The sequence below is a fragment of the Rhinoraja longicauda genome, chromosome 7, assembly GCF_053455715.1.
Source record: "Rhinoraja longicauda isolate Sanriku21f chromosome 7, sRhiLon1.1, whole genome shotgun sequence".
NCBI classification, from domain to species: Eukaryota; Metazoa; Chordata; class Chondrichthyes; order Rajiformes; family Arhynchobatidae; genus Rhinoraja; species Rhinoraja longicauda.
This window is the reverse complement of record NC_135959.1, coordinates 39,576,412-39,596,191: the sequence shown is the minus strand read 5'-3', so window position 1 is coordinate 39,596,191 and position 19,780 is coordinate 39,576,412. Positions and strand designations below refer to the sequence as shown.

The following is a 19,780-nucleotide window of genomic DNA, read 5'->3' as shown; positions in this document are numbered from 1 at the left end:
CCCTGAAACATTGAGCTGCCAGCCGTGTCCCTCTTGCAACAACGTTTCCACAATGGACACAACATCATAATCCCAAGCATCAATCCAGGTTCCAAGTTCATCTGCCTTCTCCACAATTCACCTTGCATTGAAGTAAACATACTAACACCCATCAGCATCACCACATTCCTTCACCGCTCCCTGTCTATCCTTCCTGTCAATCACTCCTTCCAATTTCTGACCTACTACTCTGATTCCTAGAAAAATAATTACAAATACGTGGTGGCTAATTGTTGAAAGCGTACAGAGTATAACCTACAATGTAATTATTATAAAGTTTTAGAAAATACGGTTTAAGAAAAGGAGATGGCTATTTAAAAATAAATAATGGATGGAAGATACTACTGGAGTCTCTGGTTGAGTCGATACTAAGCAAGGACACAGAAACATAAGGTTGGCAAAATTGTGAAATCATCAACTGATTAGATTGTATTGCCATGTTCACATTTGGGCTAAATACAAGCTATATTTATATCCTTCCCCAAGGATCCCTGGTAGATATCCAGATTGTAGAGACCCAGGTGTAAATCAGACAGACTTAGTCCTTTATGAATGAATTGAAAAAGAAAATAAACAAATAGTAAATAAATGTTACGGGAAAGATCAATCAAATAGGAATGTCTCTTTCTATATCCCTCTTTCTGGCCCAGTGTTGCAGCAGTTAGTGCTGCTGTCACATAACTCCAAGACTCATGTTTGATTACATTCTTGGCAAGTTCTCTCTCCAACCTAATCGGTTTTGTCTCAGTGTTGCGGTTTCCTTTCGCATCCCATATAGGTTACAGGGATATATACGGGGGAATGGAACAAAAAGACAATGCTATGAGATTTAACATAAACTCATTAGCCTAAGAGGCCTTCATCTATTCATAAGAAAATATGTTTTTCATTTGTCTTACAGGCTGGCCTTGCAAGGAATTGCCATCTGGCCTAGCAAGCAGAAAGGGCTCTCCCAAGCTCAAGCTTGACAAGGCTGTGTCTTCCTCCTGATGGGCATTGGGGCAATCCAGCCCTTGATAGAAAGCACAGTGGAGGAAGACTAGAATCTTCCTGGTATGCAAGTCCCTTTCAGCCCCTCATCCCCTTCTTGAAGTGACTGTCTAAATATATTTGCACGTGTGCAGACCATTTTCACGTCTATATGCACATTTAGGCCAGATGCCACCCACACACCCAGACCATAGCAGTTCATAGATAAGTCATCAGCTTCCATAAAGGCTCTGAGAGAAGTAATTCAACAACTTTTTCCTCTGTTGTTATAGCTAAAGAGTATATAGCTCTTTGGTGGGATTTCGTTATTGGACTTGGTTGGGATTGGAGGTGTTTACATCAGATCTACGGCCCATTATCTGAGTCGTCCTATGAGTGCTCCTTCGGCATTATGAAGTATGAAACTGCTGCCCTCTTTCACGATGTCAACATTTCTACTGGAAATCCATCACTGCCCAATTACCAGAGGGCAAGTATTCCAGCAGTCTGAGGCAGCCACAGATGAAATATTGTGTCACAGATATCGACCAATCTGATTAAGCTAGAAGGGTAGCGCAAGGAGGAGTTTCTGGCTCTATGAGAGTAATTAATATCTCATTTGATGCATTATATATTTTTATGTACAAATTAAATTCTTTTTGTTCAAATAAGTGTTAAGAATCCAAAGAATCACAGGTTGAGTTGATGGTGCAGTGTATTGAGATATGAACTTTAATCGTTTTTATCAATTGTTTAAGATCAATGAAAGCATTGGCAGTTTGCACGGACCTCGGTTCATTGAGACACAGCTGCCGGTCTTTTCTATTCCCCTTCGTAAAGAAGAAAGCATTGTTCTTGTTTTGAAAGAAAGATGTACTATATTTGCCCAATATATATTATTTCTTTAGGATCACAATGCCTCATACCAAAGTGAAATGTGTAGTGTGAGTTAACATAATCCAAATGATGAATGTTGGTAAATGACCAAAGTAAAATCAATGACAGCCAATCTCATTGCAGATTCATTGATAGATGAAGCTGAAATCAGATTCTGCATTCATGACCACCAGTGCAATCTAGAGTGAAGGACACAAACAATCCGCATCCCTTTCCCCTATTTGCTATGATGTATAAGGAGGCCATTTTGGCTCATCGAATCTATGTCAGTTGACAGAGTAATTTCATTCACTCACTAATTTTCCCTTTAATATATTCTCCTCACATTGCCATTAACCCCCAATGGATACCACTCACCTAATTTACTTGCCAATTAATCTGCCAGCACAAACACCTTTGGAATGTGGAGGGAAACCAGAACAGGAAACTGACACAATCACAAGGGGAAACATTCATACTCCACACAGACAATTCTGACGATCAGGATCAAACCTGTTTCACAGAAGCTGCAAAACAGCAGCTCTGCCAACTGTACTACTGTCCAATTTTACAATGAAGACATAGAAGGGTACGGTCCTAATGCAGGCTAATGGGATTAGTGTAAATGGAAAAAGGTTTGGTGTGGATGTGGTGGCCGAAGGGCTTGTTCTTATGTTGTATTATTCTATGACTATATGAGGTAGATACAAACTATAGGTCTTATTTGTAAGTTAGTTGTAGGATCACAATATCTTGTTGAGATGCATGTTTGTGTACAGAACTGGGCAAACGGATATTCTGGTGCAGTTCAATAGTTTGTGACTTAATGCTGAAGGGAGAGCCTGCCTTCTATACTGCATCCCATGATCCTCATCCACTGACACCTCTTCATCCACTTTCATCTCTAACTTATTTTTGCTGAAGATCTTCGGACAATGGGTTGGCTCTACTTTTGAATGCAGTAAACAATAACAAACCATGAAATTCTCTGGTAATTAAGAGCATTGAACAGTACAGCACAGGAACAGACACTTTGGCCCATGATGCCTGTACCGAACATGATGCCAGGATAGACTAATCTCATCTGTCTGCACATGATCCATAATCCTCCATTCTCTGCATATCCATGGCCTTTCGACGAGCCTCTAAAATGTCACTATCACATCTGCCTCCATTACCACCCTGGCAGCATGTTCCAGTCACCCATCGGCCCTGTGTAAACATCTTGTCCTGAGCAGTTGCTTTAAACATTGCTCCTCTCACCCAGAAGCGAATCTTTAACATTTCCAATCTGGGGAAAAAGGTTCTCAGTGTCAACCCTATCTCGTTCTCTCATAAATTTATATACTTCTATCAGGTCTCCCCTCAACCTCCCTCAGAATAGTGCAGTTATCAGAAACCCATTTTGAGGAGGTTATTGGTATTCTCCACTTGGCTCCTGGGGTTGAATGGCTTTCAGGATACAGTGAAGCTGGAGTTGCTGCAGTACAGTCAGAAATTAAGGAAGGATGCAATGGCTCTTATTGCCCAAGATTCAGCTGTCCTTTTCATGGTCAACCATGACTTGTAAGTTGAGGCTTAATATAACTCTTGTGATACCCAAAATGAATTATGAGTACAGTACTCACAATTTATATCTCACTGAAGCCTGCAATGCTGGCAAACCAATGTGGCATTTGCTGCAGCACAGGCAAGGTCATCTTCTCCTGATTATCACCTACTGTCCATCCTCAGTTGAAGCATCATGATGAACAATGGTTGGAAGAAGCAAGGGCATGGGGCTTCGGTACTTGTCACCAAGAATGGCTTGGTATGACCACTGTAGACAGGCTGAGTTCTGAAGGCCATAACTACTAGAATGACACTGCAAGTAATGAGTGAACCAACACAGGAGATAAACCTAGACACAAGGCACAGTCCCGACCCAAAACGTTACCTATCTATGTTTTCCAGAGATGCTGCCTGACCCGTTGAGTTACTCCAGCAATCTGTGTCTTTTTTTGTAAACCAGCATTTGGAGTTCCTTGTTATGTCCTCTGCAAGAGATAACATCATTCTCAATAGTTTAACCTCATTCTCAATAGTTTACCTGTGACATATGCATTTATTTGCGGCAGCATTGATAGAAGTGACCACTGCAACAAAGTCTCATTTCAATGCAGAGGACATCTTCCATCATATTGTATTTTATGAACTATCATCTGAATTTCATATTCATAAAGAAACTTTTTTGGTTGTCAATGCAACTTGAGTTTTCAACTTTAAATGTTATCTACAGGTGCTGGATAAAGGAAGAGTTGCGGAGTATGAGGAACCGTACATTCTCCTTGAGAACAAAGATGGTTTCTTCTATAACATGGTACAGCACATGGGCAAGACTGAAGCAATTGATCTGACTAAGATAGCCAAAGAGGTATGTCTGTATACCAGTTTACATTTCCTGTATAAATGTGTTACATATAAAGATTAGCTGTAGCTCTTTTCACACTTGCTTTGAAATCAATAATCCAATCAATAGTATAACACAACTCATTTCAAAGTAGCATGAAATTCGCTAGATTTAAATTGTTCGTTCAACCCCATTTTTCTTTTTTGACAGTTTCTTTGATCCACCTGTTAAAAGACACAGCCCTGCATTTGCAATAAGTCATGGAAACATTAAAAATACATATTTTTGTTTAAAAACAACACTGACAGATAACATGAAAGGGGATGTTAGGATAGAATGGCCCTTAATACTCAACCTTGTCCTTAAGACCTGTCTTCTTCCATTGCAATTGCATCTGAAATGGATTTATTTTTGTCTGAAGTCCAGAGGGTATTATCTGGTGCAGCATACTGAAATCATTGTGTGATGTGCGCTATTGATTAAGTGTCATCAAAAATATCAACTGGTGGTTTATGCACAAAGCATGTATTCAACTTTTCTAAAGTTCATGATATGAGTCATGCAATTGATTTTTTTAAACTTTCAAAATGTTTAACATTAATGACCAAACTCTGCACATTTGTTGGTATAATGAGGCATTTTGCAGAAGCGTACGTTTAGAGCTTGAAAAATGTGCACTTGAGGTTTGCAATGTTCTAAAATTTCCAATAATTTTTTTTAAATGTGTACTGTGATTTTTCAAAATCCTAGCATTGAAATCTGCCTTATCAGAGTAAATGAAATGGGTGGGTTAAGTGTAGCTGCAACTCGTCTCTGGGCAAATCAACCACTGTGATACAATAGATGAAATAAATTAGGTAAAACATATAAACGATACTGGGGTAACTAGAAATCTTGCTCCAGAAATGGTTTCACATTAGTTTTACATTGCGAGTTTTTACAGACATCAACAGTTGCAATCTTTGCAGCTAACTCAAAGTGACATACCTTAATATGTCCTATCTTCCTGTTCTTGTCCTCACTAGCACGTGGTACCATGGGCAATCCGGAGATTCCTGCGTTCCCTGAGGTTACCTTTTGCCTAACAATCTGTTTGCACTCTGCAGGGCCTCATCCTTTTCCCTACCTATGTCATGTGTGCCAATGTGCACATCAACGCCTGGCTGCTCGCCCTCCCCTTTGAGAAAGTTGTGCAACTGCTCAGTGACATCCTGAACTTTGGCACCAGGGAGGCAACACACAAGCCTGGAGGGTATTGTTTGCTGCCACAGAAATCTCCTGTCTGTCCCCCGAACTAACGTATCTCCTATCACTATCACTGCCTGACTTCACCCTTCCTCGCAGTGCCTTAGAGTTAGGTTTGATGCCATAGACCTGACTGCTGCTGCTCTCCCCTGACCAGTGATTTCCCCTCCCCAACCAATAGTATCCAAAGGAGCATATCAGTGGTCTACGGAAATACCACAGGGGACTCCAACACTCTTGCCTACAATGGTGGTCATTAATCTACAATCTGCAGATGTCATGGCATATTCTAATTCCCATTGACTATTTAGGGGTCTATAGTGGAATTTCAAACAAGATAATCATCTACAGGGCGGCACGGTGGCGCAGCAGTAGAGTTGCTGCCTTACAGCGAATGCAGCGCCGGAGACCCGGGTTTGATTCCGGCCACGGGTGCTGTCCGTACAGAGTTTGTACGTTCCCTGTGACCTGCATGGGTTTTCTCCGAGATCTTCGGTTTCCTCCCACACTCCAAAGACGAACAGGTATGTAGGTTAATTGGCTTGGTAAATGTAAAAATTGTCCCTAGTGGTTATATCCTACAGGATGGTGTTAATGTGCGGGAATCGCTGGTCGGCGCGGACCCGGTGGGCCGAAAGGGCCTGTTTCTGCACTGTATCTCTAAACTACTTTTTATTTCTTAGCTTCACCCACATTGCCTCACTGGACAATCCTTCAGTAATGTCCTCTCGGACTACCCCTGTAATGTTCTCCTTTATCAACATTGCAACTTCCCCATCTCTTTTAATCCCATCTTTATCTTGCCTGCAGCACGTATCCTGGAACGTTAAGCTGCCAGTTTAAGCTGTCCCTTTCTTGGCTGGGTGTCTGTAATAATTATAGTGTCTCAGTCACACATACCTATGCTGTCCTAAGTTCATCTACTTGACCTGTCAGGCATCTAGCGTTGAAATAAATGCAATTTATCCAATGTTTTTTCCTCACTCCCTGCCCTGCATCTGCCTATCCTGTCCACTGAACTTGATGTCATTGACTTCAGTACCAACTTTCAACTTCCCACCTGCCTCAGGACTGTATTGAATCCCATCTTGTTTGAACCCTCCTGAATAGCACTGACCTGACTGCTGCTGATGCTCCCTTCTGAACGGTCGTCCCACCCGAACAGTATCCAAAAGGGTAATCTTGTTTTTAAGGGGAATGGCCGCATGGGATTCCTTCACTCTCTGCCTACTCCCTTTCATCGTGGTCACTCATCTACTTCTTGCCTGTACCTGAGATGTGAGCACCTCACTATAACTCCGATCTACGAATCTCATTCGTTCGAGATGATTCTGAGGCTGTCTAGCCGCACCTTCAGTTCCCTGACACAGTGAGTCAGGAGCTGCAATTGGACACGCTTCCCACAGATGGGGCGGCACAGTGCCATAGCAGTAGAGTTGCTGCCTTGCGGCGCCAGAGACTCGGGTTCGACTTCGGGTGCTGTCTGTATGGAGTTTGTACGTTCACCGTGAGTACAAATAGAGTTTGTACGTTCTCCGGGTGCTTCGGTTTCCTCTCACTCTCCAAAGACATAAGGGTTTGTAAGATAATTGGCTTTCTTTAAACTAGTAAATTGTCCCTAGTGTGTAGGATAGTGCGAGTCGGCACCAGATGATATCTGGTCGGCGCGGACTTGGAGGGCCGAAGGGTCTATTTCCACACTGTATCTATGAAGTCTAAAGGTGTGGTCCTTAAAGACACTGTAAGCTTCCTTGACTTCCCATATCCTGCAGGAGGAGCAGAACATGGTCAAACTGTTGCGTTAAGTCCAGGGAAACCTCTTACACTGCAAGTAAAGACCTTAACTTGCTGTGATCCTCTGCTCAGCCTCCTGGCCGAAGCCCCATGCACCAAAGCCTCAGCACTTACCCTCAACAAAGCACTTACACCCCAACACACAGCCTCCCCCAACCATCCACTCCCAATAAGCCACAGGTTGTGCCTGTCTTCCTTTTATACACCGCTTGGAGCTGTCACTTGGGTTCTTTTTAAAACTCCTGCACTGCTCCTCCTCTCAGCTGCTTACTCGCTAGTGAAACTGAAGACAGTGAACTGATGAATATTGCTCTGTTGAATAGCTCAAAATAGTTTATAACATTCTGATAAACAGTAAGCTAGAAAAGGATGGTGAAAGAAAATGTCAGTATTCCAAATTGTTGGCATATTCTGCCTGATTACCTGGGGTATTCCTTAGATAAACAAAATAATTTCACGAGTAAACATTGCTGTAGAATAGAAAACCTATTGCGAAGTTCTAGAATTATGTTTTTTTTTAAATATCTGCTGTTCAATATATTTCAGGCTATATTAAAGGTGACTGGTACAGACAGAGAACAGATTAATTCTATGATTTGTTATTTTTTTAGCAAACTGACTTTACTTTAAAGATCAAGAAGAAAAAGATTTTATATTTATTGTAAATACATCTTTTGTTAATGTATTCTTTCTGTTGAATACATTTCAGATGGAGCTGAAGGAGCCTTGGCATCAATTCATTTGTGTTATGTTTACTTGTCAAAGAACAGAGATGCCAAGGAAGTGTGAAAATAGCTAGAATGTGACCATTAAAGAACAGTAAGAGCTGATAACATTTCATTTGCTTTTTATTCAGGCTTTGAGTTTATCGGAAGACCTACATCTGCCTCAGCACAAGTAGAATTTGATAGACTGTAACAATAGAAAGGCTAAGCATATGACTACCTTATTACTTCAGTATCACTTTTTTACATTTTCAGAATGTTGCTTGGTTTGGTCATTGTCAGGCTGCTTTTTTCCATTGTCGTAGTTCTCTTCATCACTCTGATTTACCAACTCAAAAAATTGCTTCACGCAACAAATTCAATGCAGAGATTTAATACAAATAATACTGAAGTATCTACACTTGTCAGTCATGCTTCTGACAATGTACTGGCTCTAATCTGATATTACTGTCCAAACCTATTTTGTTCATTTCATGTTAGAAAATGAGAAATCCTTGTGCAGGAACTAGATTTACTTGCCTTTTGTTACCCCGTTTTTCATTTATCTTTCAATTTTAACAGCAAAAATGATTTTACTTTTCATAGCATTATTTCCTTCATACTATTTGATATTGATAAAACATTAAAATGAATCAGCATGTGTGATAATAATTATTACAGTTTCTGCGCAATGAAAAGTGTTAGGACATATGCTTTAAATTCTCCAGTGCATTACTTTTCTAAATAGTTGTATAAACAATGAGAGCCATGCATCTCAGGGATATGATGAAAAATAAAAGCTTGTTATGTTCTCTGGTAAATGCAGATCTGTTCCTTAAGAAAATAATTTACCAGATGTACTTAAGATGTTTTAGACATTTTTGCATAAAAGCTTGGGAAGAGGAGTTACTTGAAGTCTTGTATCTAGTGCTTTCATACAAACTGAAAAGAAAGGAAGCTTGCTAGAAATTTATCCCTGGTCAAATCAATGGAATGAGCTTCAAATGAAGAACAGAATGTGCTGATGTGACTATGTACTATGTTTAGTGCCACCAGCCACAGATGAATTTCTAGGCAGCTAACCTCCTTGATGTTTTCTTTTCCATAGAATAAATAACAAGGAATTTACTTGCTTGTTTCAGTGATTGATACATATAGAATCCGCATTGTAGAAAACAAGATCTAAATGCTTTGCGGGAAGTCTAGCCTTTCCTTTCTGCATAGTGAATTGTTAAGTAAGAGTTTTTAACCATATTATTGCAAGGTAGCCATGGTGTAAAATGTTATACAAAGGTGAAGTATGGGTGTAAGCAATTAAAATTGTTCAGTTTTAATTAAATAAAGCATTTGTGTAGAGAAGCATGGTTTTACCTCTTCTGAGTAAGAACCATTTAATTCAGGTCACAAGAATAAGATCTACTATTGTTCCCTGGTTTAAATTGCCACTTGTGTACTGTAGATGTAGATACTGTCAGTCAATTCCAAGACTAACTGCACCATTAAATCTAATGCACAAAATGCTGGAGTAACTCAGCAGGTCAGGCAGCATCTCAGGAGAGGAGTGGGTGACGTTTTGGGTCGAGACCCTTCAGTTAAATCTAATTAACCTGTTAAAAAAAACTTTAAACCAGTTACTGCAGCAACTGAAGACCCCTACATAGAAAATGATTATTTAAAATAAGTATAAAGATGAAACCAACATATTTTGAACTTTAATATAAATAATTAAAACATTAAAATAAACCTTTTGTAATTATTTTCATCCAACTTCTATTGCAATAACTTGTGGGTGTGTTCAGTTGATTGTGTTTTGTTTTCCTTTGAATGCTTATAAATGTGCAATATTTTGTTCCAACTCGGAGAAAACTGTAAAAATAGCTTTATTAATATTATTTTTACATTGGTAGACATAAAATGCTAGAGTAATTCAGTGGGTCAGGCAGCATCTCGGGATAGAAGGATTGGATGAAGTAGACACAAAATGCTGGAGTAACTCAGCGGGTCAGGCAGCATCTCGGGAGAGAAGGAATGGGTGACGTAGGACTTTGAAGAATTTCTCCTCCACTCTCTAGTTTTTTTCCTACTTATTTTTACATTGCTTCAGTGTTTTGTACCCATTTATTGCTATAAAATGTAGGAAGCAGAATGAATTAACTGGTCTATTTTTCTCAACAGTGAAATTGAAGGCAATGTGGGTCAAGCAATTGCCACTATAATGTTGAATCCTCAATCTATTATACTTTCACGTATCACTTTCTATTGGGAGCTCAAGATATGTAATTAATGGTGATTAATTTTAACATAAATATAAAGTTTGAGATCTGAGTAAAGTGAAAATCTGGATGTACTGGCCTCTGTGCCTAATTATCTTCAACAATAGGATTATGAGAATTTTATGGAATACTAGACCAAGTGGACCCGTTGGGTCCATTCCTCGTTGGGTTCCCATCGTGACATGGGAAAATCGCATTTGTTCTTTAAAATAAATGGCGTCTTTTTCTTAAAAATAAAATGAATCTCACCTGGAATGTTTTTGCTTTTTATGGTTAAAATCCTCTCTTGGAGATGCTCGAGACTGTGCCCTCATTCAGCAGCAGCATCAGCTCCACTGCGACGGCAGTTGCTTTGAGCGGGAAGAAACCGCTCCCCCCACATGGGACCCAGACCAATCGGGCGTCGAGCGGGAGGTCGGAGCCAATCAATGGACTCGACATGGGGGTGAACGGTTGGAGCCAATCAGGACTTGCCAGCGACCAATCAGCGCGGGGAGCGTCGGTGCTTCCCCCACGTGGGTTCCGGACCCGTCGAGCGGGAGGTCGGAGCCAATCAATCCACTCACCCCACGTGGGGGTGAGTGGCAGGAGCAAATGAGAACGCGGGAGCGATGGCGCGCCCTCCACGTGGGGACCCTGGCCAATCGGGGGAGGCCGTAGCCAATCAAGCGGGAGGCCGCAGCCAATCAATGGACCCCACGTGGGGGTGAGCAGCAGAAGCAAATCAGGATGAGCCGGCGACCAATCAGAGCGGGGAGCGCCGCCGGCGCTCCCCCCACGTCGGACCCGAACCAATCGGGCGTTGAGCGTGTGATCGGAGCTGAACACAAAATGGCAACCATCCCCCAACTACGGACGCACCGAATCTGAACACAAAATGGCAACCCTCCCTCAACTGCACACACGCAGATCTGGCGGCCATTTTTAATGGGAAAGGTTTTCGGTCTTTTTTACTTTTTTTAACGGCTGTTTTTAAAGTCTACTCTGTGAAACAAACGGGGTTTTTTAAATGTTTTTTTAAAATTGATTTTTTTTTTCAATAGCGCACACGTGGGGCGGCTCCCCCCCCCCCCCCCCCCCCCCCCACCGACTTGGGACCCAGACCAATCGGGCGTCAAGCTGGATGGAAGGATGTTATATTTTTAATGTGTGGCGCTCCCCCCACGTGAGCGCTATTGAAGGACTTTTTTTTAAAAAATGAAATAAAGTAAACTTTTTTTTCTCTTTAAGCGAAAGTTTTTTAAATGAGAAAATTCTACCCCCTCCTCCTCATTGGCCGTCACTCTGGTGGGTCCCGCCCCTCCCAGATTGGTCGTGCCCCCCCTCCCATTGTGATGTCACACGCTGAACCTTGCCAAGCTTCAGTTTATGAAGCGAATTTTTTAACTTTAAAATCTTTCTAACTTTAAAAATATAAGACCAATTTGAATGAAACTTGGATGAAAGGGTTCCTAGTGCAAAGGCGAGTAAGGTGGTCCTAAAATTGTTGCGCTACGTCTGATGCTACGTGTGACGGGGGCACAAATACGGTTAACAGCCAAACAAACAACTAACGTGCAAACATCAGCTAAACAAACAAGATCACTGCGACACAGAGTTTTAATAATATATATATAGATGTCAGAAATACATTTACAAATGTATTTTTCTTTCTTTTGACAGGAACACTTGAAAAGGAAGTGTTTAGAAGAAGCACCAACTGACCAAACAGAAGCCAATGGTTCAGCAGTTTTAAGCCCCTGTAATATTGTCTTTGAGACTTCACTCTGAGCAGAGGAGAAGGGAAATGGAGCACCTTTTTTAACAATAAAGAAAAATGGTACTGGAAAGGATTGTTTGAACTAAATAAACATGAGCTACAAATCAGCAAAGATTTGCACCAAAAAATTTTAATTTCATTTTTTATTCCTGAGCCTGTTTTTACTACAGTTTGCAGCATTTAGCTGTATAAAATTTGAAATTGAGATTATTCGAAAGATGTATTTATATTGTCTAAAATCAATATTCCCTTTAAAAAGATAATGTCAGATACAATAATTACAGGGGAAAAACAATTTGGGGAAGGAGACAAATTTCATCGTTAACATGGTTGCTTCTTTGTGATGGTCTGAGTAATCCATGTCAAGTTTGTATAGAATGAGACTACCCTCATTTTACCTCTGACACCCTCCTCCAAATGTTTTCGATGTTATGAAAAAATCAAACAGTGAACTTGTAACCCACTCATTGTATCTTGCCTGGTCCATTACTTCAGAGTTCTTGCAGACTGTGGATATTTCACTGTTTCTTTAACCTTTTGTCTGCTCTGGTTCTGTCGTGAAATTTGAAACTATGAGAGTAAAGTTTGTATTTTGTTCATTAATGACAGTTTTTCATAGTATTTAATCGATACAACCAATAAACCACTTTTGTTTATTTGGCACATAAATGATTCACAGGTCTACAATTAAAGGTTTGATTTTATTTAGTTGATTATCAGAAAATGCAGCCATTGAAAGGAAACTTGATACCATATCAATTTTGAAAATATGTCAATATAAACTGAATTTACAATTCTGAATACTATTGTATATAATACAGTTGATTTGTTTAATCTTCAGCAGCAATGGCTTACTACATTTTGAAATACTCGATGCCTTAATAGTTATAATAAAAGTTACCAAAGCTGTACAAACGGTTTTTATCTTTGATGAACTACATTATTACATTTTATTGTTCCTTAATAAAATAGAATTATTCGGTGTTTTATAAGAAAAGGGTGAGGCAAATCAAAACCTGCAAATAAGAACCTTCAAACCCAGAAGTTTGTTTTAACTCTGTTTAAATTGATGATGCATTGGACTTATTAGATGTCTGGTAGAGTGCTGGTTTTATGTGCATGTAAACTTCAATTGTTCAGTGGTGCTAAACATCCAAAGATTACTTTAGGAAAATTTTAGACTATTGGTCAAAACAGTAACTTTGTGTGGGTTGGTATTGATGGTGTATAGGTGCAGAGTGAATATAACCTTGGAGTATCCGTATGTACATTAATATACCTAGCAATAGGTAAAGTTATGAAAAAACTTTCTGGACCCTTCCCACCCAAACCACCTACTCCCCAGGTACCTTCCCCTGCAATCGCAGAAGATACAACACCTGCCGCTATACCTTCTCCCTCGACTCTGTCCAGGGACCCCGACAGTCCTTTCAGGTTTGCCAGAGGTTCACTTGCACCTCCTTCAACCCCATCTACTGTATCCATTGTTCAAGATGTGAACTCTTATACACTGGCGAGACCAAACGCAGAGTGGGCGATCATTTCGCGGAACACCTTCGTTCAACCCACGTGAACCAACCTGATCTCCCGGTTGCTGGACACTTTAATTCTCCTTCCCATTCCTACACAGACCTTTCTGTCCTCTGTCTCCTCCATTGTCAGAGTGAAGCTAAACGCAAATTGGAGAAACAGCATTTCATAATTCGTTTGGGCAGCTTACAACCCAGTGGTATGAATATTGATTTCTCTCACTTCAGGTAGCCCCGGCATGCCCTCTCTATCCCTCCCCCACCCATCACCCAAGCTTCTCATTTTCACCCAACAAACAGCCTGTTTCCTTTATCATTGTTACTTTTTTGCATATCTTTCATTCATTGTTCTTTATCTCTCCACATCACGGTCTATATCTCTTGTTTCCCTTATTTCTAACCAGTCTGAAGAAGGGTCTCGACCCAAAACGTCACCCATTCCTTCTCTCCAGAGATGCTGCCTGTCCCACTGAGTCACTCCAGCTTTTTGTGCCTATTTTACGTCTTCCTTTATGTCCAAGTCATTTATATATATCACAAACAGCAGAGGCCCCAGCACAGCTCCCTGTGGAACTCCACTGGTCACAGACCTCCAGCCTCAGTTTTGTCCTTCTACCACTTCACTCTGCCTTCTATTACTAAGCCAGTTCTGAATCCACATGACCAAGTCACTGTTAATCCCACTTTCAAATAATCCAGGTCTGCCCAACCTTTTCCTTGTAGCTAATCCCCCTCCAAATACAGGCATAATTCTGGCAAACATCTGCACCCTCTCCAAAGCCTCGACACCCTTCCTTTAATGAGGCAACCAGAACTGCATGCAATACTCCAAAATGTGGCCTAACCAAAATCCTTTCAAACTATATCATGACTTCCAAACTCTTATACTCAATACCCCGACCAATGAAGGCAAGCATACCATATGCTTTCTTTACCTGTATCTGACTATTACCTGATTATCAGACAGAAATAATGTAGATTGTGTAGAATTCCTAAAATGTATTTTAATATGTGTACATGAACTTGAATAAGTAGAAAGGATGGTAGAGGCACAAATGTGGGAGGAAAGCAGAGCACCAGAGAAAACTCACACAGTCATGGTGAGAATGTGCAAACTCTACACAGGCAGCACCAGAGGACAGGGTTGAATCCGGATGTCCAGCACTCTGAAGTGCGATAATAAATTCTAGTATTTTTCCCTACTATTGATAATAAATTTACCTGCCTGCAATTTCCCACTTTCTTTCTCCCCTTCCTTTGCTCAGATTACATTTAAGGACTGCTTTAGAGTGTGAAGAATTTTGGAAGGTGTCTTTTACCCAGGGTAGGGGAATCAAACACAAGAGGACATTTGTTTAAGGTGAGAGAAACAAGATTTATTGTGAACCTGAGGGGCAACCTTTTCAGTCAGAGGGTGGTGAGTATATGTAACAAGCTGGCAGAGAAGGTATGTGAGGCAGATACTAACACAGCATTTAAAAAGCACTTGGACAGGTACATGGATAGTCAAGAGTGTTTTATTGTCATACTGGACGGGCGTGGACCCGTCGGGTCCAAATCCCTCCTGCGGGCCTGGCAACCCTCCGTGCAAACCTTTCCTGCGGCCAGCAACAGGAGAGCTCTCCTCACCTCCCCCCCCCCCCCCCCATTGGTCATCACTCGGGCGGATCCCGCCCCCCTCCGAGCAGCAACCCTCCCCCAACTGCTCACGCACGTATGCGGTGGCCATCTTACGTAAGTATTAAAGTTTAAAAAGCGATTTTTAAATCTTTCCTGTGGGCCCGGCAAACACTCCCCCAACTGATGATCCGTGGACCCGTTGCTGGCTGGGGAGTGTCCCCCGGGACCATGGGTGGGCGAAGGGGGAGAGGAAAGGGGAGAGGGAGCCACTCACCTCGGCCCTGGGCGGCCATCGCATCGGCCAGAGCGAGCCGTGGACCTGTTGGTTGGAAACCTCTCCTGCAGCGGCAGCTCGGAGGCAACGGCCATCTTGTTTGACCCACTGCCACCGCACTCCACCAAGGGAGGAAGGTCAGGTGTGGGGTACGCCGTGACGGGCGCCGATCCTCCCGGCAGGAGGCTGGGGGGGGAACGAGCGCTTTTATTAAAGTATATTAAGTTAATTGTTTTTAAAATGTAACAAAACTTGATCAATTGAGACTGCAGCCACTCCCGTCAATTAGGCGGGTCCCGTCCCTGGTGGCCATCTCAGGCACCATCCCCCCCATTGGCCACCACTCCCGTCACTTCCCATTGTGGCGTCAAGTGCGCCGGACGTCCAGGTTAAGTGGAAAAGTGATTTTTTGAATTTTAAAAGATCAATAACTTAAAAAATACAACACCAATTTGAACGAAACTTGCTATTTGCACACCCCAGGACAATGGTGCGTAAGGTGGACCTAAAATTGTCACAGCTATCGTGTACCGTTTTGGCTGTATCTCCCGTACAAACCAACAAATATGCATACAAACATGCATGATGAGAGTTTTAGTAATATAGCCCCAGATGGAACAATGAAATTCTAATAGGAAAGGTTTAGAGCGATATGAGCCAAAGATGGGTTAATGGGTCTAGTTTAGATGAGGCTTTGATGATGATATCTTGGTCAGCATGAACGAGTTGGCTTGAAGGGACTGTTTCCCTGCTGTATGACTGACACCAGTGCATTATTTCTAGGGCCATTTCCTTTAGAAGTCTGAGGTGTAGATTACCAAGCCTTCTGAATTTGTCAGCCTTTAGCCCCACTAATTTCCTTAACACTATTTTGTAATTAATTTCACTGGGTCTTTGGTTCCTAAACAATTCTGCAAGCTTTAGCTTAGCTTTGTTTATTGCCACATGTACCGAGGTACAGTGAAAAGCTTTTGTTGCGTGCGAACCAGCCAGTAGAAAGTCTATACATGATTACAATCGAGCCATTCACAATGTACAGATACATGATAAGGGAATAACGTTTAGTGCAAGGTAAATTTGGTAAAGTCTGATCAAAGATTATCAACAACCAAAAGACAAATGCAGAAACAAGAGACAGCAGATGCTGTGACCTTGAGCAGAAAGCAAAGTGCAATCTGAAGAAGAGTCACGACCTGAAACATCTGCCCTTGTCCCTCCAAAGATGCTGGCTATCCTGCTGAATTCCTCTAACACTTTGTTTTAACCAAAAGACAAAAGTCCTCTGCCAGTCTGCCCCTCCTATACAACGTTGCTCTTCTGACAATAAAGATTCATGGCAAGTGCCTGAAAAACAGACTATTTGCTACATCTCAGGAGCCATTGCGCAATGGAAGACATAAGTGGCAAAATCAATCACCTCCAGTGCACCTGCACAGCCATCATCCAATTGTGGAAGAGAGCATTCAAAACCTAAAATCTCAAATGTAGCAATAAAATCGTGGTCTACTGAGCAGCAATGAGCTTCACCATCCTATATTCCTAAGACACAAGGGCAACATGTGTCAGACATCACAAAGCATTGGAGAAATACCACAATCATCCAAATCTACTGTCAGGAAAGGCTAACTAATGTCAGTGTTACCTCCCAGGCAACATTCCCAGCATCAAAGTGTTACTTTCCGCTGTGTCCCCTTTCCTCACGGCCATCAATTTGTCTGTTGCAGGTTATGACTGTCATGTGCAATGTGTGCTTACGGGATGAAGCCTCGTTCTTATTGCTACGTGGCAAAATGTAGGCAACTGAATGAAATTCAAAATGGGAAATACCTATTAGAAACATTTAGCAGCAAAAAACATGTTCAGAGAAAACCAAAGCTATTTCATCAGGGATCCAGTTTGACATGGGCCTTATATGGAATTCAGTCAGGAGAAGTTCTAGATAAGGCATTTCTGGAAGGCAAACAAGACAGGGGTATGGGGCAAACAAAAGGATATAATGTCAGGTCTGGAAAATTGTATCAGTGAAAAAAAATGTGGTTTCCACCCCCCTGCCTAGCTCATGCTGCTGAATAGTACTAGTGAACCTCCTTGCAAGGATACTGGTTTCCCCCTCTAGTTCAGATGCAATCCATTCCTCTGGTACAGGTCACCTCTGCCCCAGAAGGGATTCCTATGGCCTAAATATCTTATTCCCTGCCCCCTGAACTAATTCCTGAGCCACACATTCATCTGTCCTATCTTCCTATTTCTACCCTCACTAGCACATGGCACCAGGAGTAATCTAGAGATTACTACCCTCGGGGTCCTGCTTTTTAATCTTCTGCCTAACGTCGCTTCACATGGTAAACTCAAGTAACAGCAATTTACCTTCTCTTTAGACATATTGCAGCTTTTGTGCCCTTTGCTTCATTCACGGCAGGACCTCATCCCTTGTCCTATCTATGATCACTGTGCCCACTGAAACTGGGATCACCTTGCCAGGCTCATTTCAGAATACATGTTCTAATATGACCCCTTGAGCAAAAAAAAAACAAAATGCTGGACGACCTACACATCCCATTACCTCCACATATGCAAAGGAAAATGAAACGTAAAAGAAATCTTGAAATACCCAGTAGGTTCTTCTGGCAACATCAATGAAGAGAGAAAAAAATCTGATGGGGAGAAGGGAAGAGTAAAAGAATGAAAGGACAGGTGTTGCATCTCTTTTTCCTTTTACTCCTGTCCCCTGTGTCTAATTTCCACTAGCCCCATCACGTATATTTGCTGATTGTGAATTGATTGCTACAGGTTAAGCAAAAACTTTAAAATAAACTTATCAACTTGTTTTCAAGTCCCTCCATACTCCCCTTCTCTCTCTGTATGGCTGCAGTCTTGGCCACTTTAATAAATCTCTGAGATATCTGCACACCCCTGAATCTGGTCTCTTGAGCACCCTTGAATTTAATAATTCCTCCATAAATAACTGTGCCCTCAGCTGCCAAACACTGCTTTGGAACGCTCTTGCAAACCTCCTTCGCCAATCTGTTCATTTGGCCTTGTCATTCCTGATTTAACTCACCTAATATTATAGTAATTGAGTCACACAGCATGGAAACAGGCCCTTCAGCCCAAGCAAGATGCCGCATCTACCTACACTAGTTCCCAACTGCCTGTGTTGGCCCATATCCCTCTAAAGCTTTCCTGTCCATGTACCTGTCAAAATATGTTTAACTGCTGTTGTACCCGCCTCAACTACCTCCTCCTAATTAGTTTTATTAATGTTCCTCTACTCGGCCTTGGGACAATTTGCCATTTTGAACGCATTTAATAAATAGACTGCAAGTCTTAACTTGTGCTCGGGTCAGCTAGATTAGTTGGATAACAAAAGGAATGATGACTTACCTTTCCCAACTGCTGGGAAATTCGAGCCTCCTTTTCCTCTGTGGTTTGTCCCTGTCCTACTCTGCTCGCAGTTTAGAGGCAACTGCTATTGGTGGTCGTTGTCGTGAAACTCCGTTAATAAGGAAACTGAGTTCATGCACAAACCGACGATTTTAAGAAGCTGCTGACAGCTGAGAAGCATGCTACATTCAAATAAACGTAAAATGGTCCAAAGTCTCATTCTTTATCATTCCTTTCAGAGGAAAAAAGCAGGAAGTAACGTGACAGAACGAACATTACTGGGATATTCGGGAATGATTTGAAAGCACCTCTCATAATTGCAAGTATTGACATTCAAGCAGTGGGTGTGTGTTAAAGTCTTTAAATTTGCACATATCACGAAATATTGAAGGGCAGTCAAAACATTTATCGTAATGAGTCGAAATAATGACTTGATGTACGAAGTTGCTGGATGGTTCGGGGTGGGAGTAATGTACAAAACAAACATTAATTGCTGTTGCCAACATTTGCTGTCAGCTAGGTGTCTGCTGTATCACAATTACAGCAGCAGACGTGTGTTTAAAAGTTGACAATTATTATATTTAACATACCCACTGCAGTCACCTGTCTCAGAAATAACCATGGGGTTTCGTCTAACTAAATTACCAAGTATTCCTAACAACTCTGAACGGCCGAACAATCTAATCCAGTCAAATGTCAACGCTGCAACATTTGAAGATGAATTCGCACGGCTTTAATGTACTTAGTTGCAATTAAATGCAGTGTTAATTAGAATTCTATTTAGAAGGGAGTCGTTATACTCTTTTCAGAACTGAAACAGAAACAATGTCCTGCATGTGGGTTAATACAGACATATTTATTTACCCTCTCCAACTTATTTTTACTGGAATGAGAGGTGTAAGATGAGTAACCGATATTCCATTCA

The 19,780-nt window shown here is 41.5% G+C and overlaps 1 protein-coding gene across 1 annotated transcript in view; it reads left to right on the top strand.

Moving 5' to 3' along the window:
- abcc4 (ATP binding cassette subfamily C member 4 (PEL blood group)) overlaps window positions 1-12,946 on the top strand; it is a 184,102-nt gene extending 171,156 nt beyond the window's left edge. The window contains exons 31-32 of the mRNA XM_078403033.1: window positions 4,163-4,297; window positions 11,952-12,946. Of these exons, the coding sequence (XP_078259159.1) occupies window positions 4,163-4,297; window positions 11,952-12,059 (243 nt within the window). The 3' untranslated portion in view covers window positions 12,060-12,946. The remainder of the gene's footprint in view (window positions 1-4,162; window positions 4,298-11,951) is intronic.
- Window positions 12,947-19,780: the final 6,834 nt, after the last annotated feature.